At 39.9% G+C, this 3,860-nt stretch overlaps 2 protein-coding genes across 2 annotated transcripts; one reads left to right on the top strand and one right to left on the bottom strand.

Moving 5' to 3' along the window:
- Window positions 1-242: 242 nt before the first annotated feature.
- Window positions 243-1,686, bottom strand: LOC140047606 (uncharacterized). The gene is made up of 2 exons (XM_072092644.1): window positions 1,042-1,686; window positions 243-941 (listed from the first exon to the last, which is right to left on the bottom strand). Exons 1-2 carry the CDS (start codon window positions 1,399-1,401, stop codon window positions 243-245), a joined length of 1,059 nt encoding a protein of 352 aa, XP_071948745.1. The 5' UTR covers window positions 1,402-1,686.
- A 334-nt stretch (window positions 1,687-2,020) lies between these two features.
- LOC140047605 (baculoviral IAP repeat-containing protein 8-like) lies at window positions 2,021-3,226 on the top strand. Its single transcript, XM_072092643.1, has one exon. It carries the CDS (start codon window positions 2,021-2,023, stop codon window positions 3,224-3,226), a length of 1,206 nt encoding a protein of 401 aa, XP_071948744.1.
- Window positions 3,227-3,860: the final 634 nt, after the last annotated feature.

The raw sequence follows: 3,860 nt of genomic DNA, 5'->3' as shown, positions 1-3,860 counted from the left end.
ATCACATGTATCTAAATGATCAACTAACTGAACATGTTCTATGATATTAAACTCTTTCAGAAAACGAGGACATTGTAATAATTCATCCAAATTACCGTCTTCTACAGCTGCATAATCATCATCATCACAAACTAATTCAAGAATATCGGGAGTATTAGAAGAAGGTAAGTAAGATTGTTGAAGTGACGCATACGTCTCTTGATATTGACCAATTATTTCATCAAGTCTGTTATTGTGTTTAGTCAATTCAATTCGCATGTCTTTCCCAAATCTGTTGCCAATAACAACTCCCTGGCCAAACTAAGAACAGCAGTATCGATTTCTTTTTTTCGTTTCTCTTTTTCCATCCGCTCAAGTTCAGAAATAAGGCAATGATTCTTGAAAACTTTGTTTTCAGATACTTTCAATTGTTGTTTCAACTGCACAACGTGTGCTTCTCTTTGTTCAGAGTACTTTTGCCAGCGAGTGTTCATAACAATTATCTCTTTTAATTGCCTACATAAATCTGTATTTTCACGACTTAAATTTCGAACCTGTTCTTGCAACGTTTTACATTCATCTTCGAACTTTGATTCTGAATGTAAAATTCTAGCGTGAGCAAAACACATATTTCTTTCCTGTACCCATACCTTCTCTCTTTGCGCATATGCTTTTAGTTCATTTGTTATCTTCTTTTTCTCTTCAACAAACTGTTCAGTATTTGATTTTAATGTTCTTATTTCGGAGCTCAACGTGTCACGAACAGCGTCATCATTGTTACGCTGTGAAAAATAATCTCGTAGCTGACATTTTAACTTACTAATTACTACATCTTTCTCGTCGTCTGAGGATCTCATTTTAGTTAAAACAACAATGAGTTCGTTCTCTTTCCGTTTCAACTGTACACACAGCTTACTAACTTCTTTCTCAAGAACAGAAATGGTTTCTTTTGCTTCGGCAACCTGAACATTAAAAAAAAATAATAATAAATCACACACTCACACCACTATGATAATTTTAACGAATTCATGACAAATATTCTCACACTTAGTTTCGTCTTACCTCTTCGGAGCTAAACTTCTCGTCAAGAAATCTTTTATATCGTATAGCGTCATTCAACAAGCTTATTAAAATCGGTTTATCGTGACCAGGCTCGAATATTTCATGTTCTTTCAAATCAACTGATGAGTCCAAGTTGTGTTTGTGTAAGCGCCATTGTAGATGTTCAATACATAATTTATAGTTTTTTACCGTCTTCTCTAAGTGGTTCAACGATTTATCACGGTCTTTCAACAACTGTTCTAGAAGGTGTATACATTTTACACTTTTCTTCAACGAAGCGTTTTCGTCCTGTAACAAATCATCTGACTTAGGCATAACCTTCTCTGCGGTCGTTTTCACCAGATCATTGGATGAAATCATTCTGCACCTACACTCGTGTTTGACTTGCTTATGAATGAAGGAGAATACATTCAGTTGTTTCTATATTACAAGTTGTATGTCGAGTAAAAATTCATATCAAATCTACCGAAGAAAATACCGGCGCAAGAGAAATTAAATTAATCTATAACGGTATATTTGATCGATTAAATTGTTGCTATCTTTTATTTCCGACAATAGAACTTCGAACCAGGCGTTGACATTAGAGCAACTTTCCAGAAAATCAGCATTTTGATGACACCATTCTATGAACAGTACCTCTTTATCGATAACAATGTTGTCAAAGAAACGTTCTATATTCTCTCTATCCGGAGCCATCAAACATAGATCATGTTCGATCTGAGAAGGATGCTCGTGAATACATCCGTTGCATCCGTTTCTAATCATCGTATTCAAAATATCAGAGAATTGTTTAAAATATATCGATTTCAGATTTTCCACAACAGTGTTCATTTCTTTTGCGATCGAATCCTCCATCGTGTGTGGTGAATCTGAATTTACAAATTGCTATAATATATACTCTTCGGGCCACACACACACACACACACACACCCGCTCGCGCACACAGACAGAAATGAATAAAATAGTGCATACAGGCGCGATGGAATGTTATGAAAGACGATTGGCCACGTATGAGTTTTGGATTGCGGGACACGTGATATCGCCTACATCGTTAGCAATGTCGGGCTTCTTTTATACGGGGCAAGACGACCGGGTAGAATGTTACCGTTGTCACGGTAAACTTTCGAGATGGAACGCCGGAGCAGATGCCGATACAGAGCACAAGAAACACTTCCCGTTGTGCAAACTGATGTCATGTGGTAACAGCAGTCCTTTAATCGGCAGTAAAACACATTTGGTCGACTCAAACTCGCATATGGTCAGATTGTCGACTTTTAAAAACTGGCCATTTGGACACATCGTATCGGCGTGCACTTTAGCAAAGTCTGGATTTTATTACAGGTCATGCTGTGACGTAGTCGAATGCTTCTCTTGCAACGGTTTACTTGAGCGATGGAAAAGAGGAGTGAATGTCGACGAAGAGCATAGAAAACATTTTCCGTTGTGTAAGTTCATGTTATCCACCGCGGCCACCGTGGCGACCCCCACCACCACCACCACCAATAGGCAACGGGCAATGCATCCACAATACGCTCTTTTGAATGTTCGAAAAATGACGTTTACTACAGTATGGGCTACCGATCATACGCCGAACGGAATAGCCGAGGCCGGATTCTTTGCAATCAATCGGAGCCAGGCAATGTGTTTCCATTGCGGCGGTGGACTGAAAGACTGGCAATTAGACGATAATCCTTGGATCGAGCATGCAAAGTGGTTTCCGTTCTGCAATTGGTTGAGAATCGAAAAAGGTTTTCCTTTCATCGAGACGGCTCTTATTTCGTCAAAAAGTCCGTTTGATATTGCAATGCGCTCTGAAATCGTTGTGAAAGTTTTAGAAATGGGTTTTGACATGCAACATGTATCGACTACTGTAAACGATCACGTGAAGAGAACCGGTGGAAACTTTACGTCTAGCCTTGAGCTTCTGAACGCTGTCACGATTCCAGTGAACGATAAACCAACAGTGGTAGAAGAGGAAGAAGTGGAGGAAGAAGAAGATTTGCAATCTGTTGTGCGCGATTTACGCGAAAAAAAAACATGTAAGATATGCATGGACGCTGACGTTTGTGTTCTTTTCATTCCATGTTCGCATTTGGTCGCCTGCTGGTCGTGTTCAAACAGTTTGCTGTTGTGTCCGATTTGTCGAGGTAAAATAGATAAACGTCAGAAAGCCATTCTCTCTTAATCATTCGATTGACGCACACGACGGCAATGCACGGTCAAAAAAAGATTTTATCGTTTGGCAAATTGGATAATACAATCGATCCGTTGGTGACTGTGAACAGCCGAGGTTCTTTTGGCGTTGTCCATTCGATAGAGTCTGGTTTAGTTGAAAAATTACATTGTGGCAATCAGAATAGCAGCGATGCACGAGTACGTTTAACATTCAACAAGGAAACTTTCATTTTAGCTTACGCAAACTACTTTGACAGATTGAAACGGTACACGCCGCAGATATGTCAGGCAGTCGTCGATTCAGGAGTGACTCAATGTCTGCGCATGACAAACGAAGGTTTTGACTTGTTTACAATACGGATGACAATGCAAATGTTGCCGTGCGTGCTTACACTTTATCGACATGTTGGCGAGGGGCTTGCTTTTCTGGACAAGATAGGAGTCGCACATAACGACATAACCATCAGGAATGTGACGTACAACAGACGGCAGGGCCGATTCAAGTTTATTGATTTTGGTTCGGCCGAAGTACATCGTCGAAAAATGATCGAATTTGAATCGAGCAAAAAGGTCGGCTTATTTGGAGGTGTTGGATGCGTTCACGGAGAATCGATAGCCTCCGCGTACATACCATCGGACATGCC

The sequence above is a fragment of the Antedon mediterranea genome, chromosome 4, assembly GCF_964355755.1.
Source record: "Antedon mediterranea chromosome 4, ecAntMedi1.1, whole genome shotgun sequence".
In the NCBI taxonomy this organism is placed as follows: domain Eukaryota; kingdom Metazoa; phylum Echinodermata; class Crinoidea; order Comatulida; family Antedonidae; genus Antedon; species Antedon mediterranea.
Note: the sequence above shows the minus strand (reverse complement) of the source record. Positions and strands in the feature narration are given on the sequence as shown.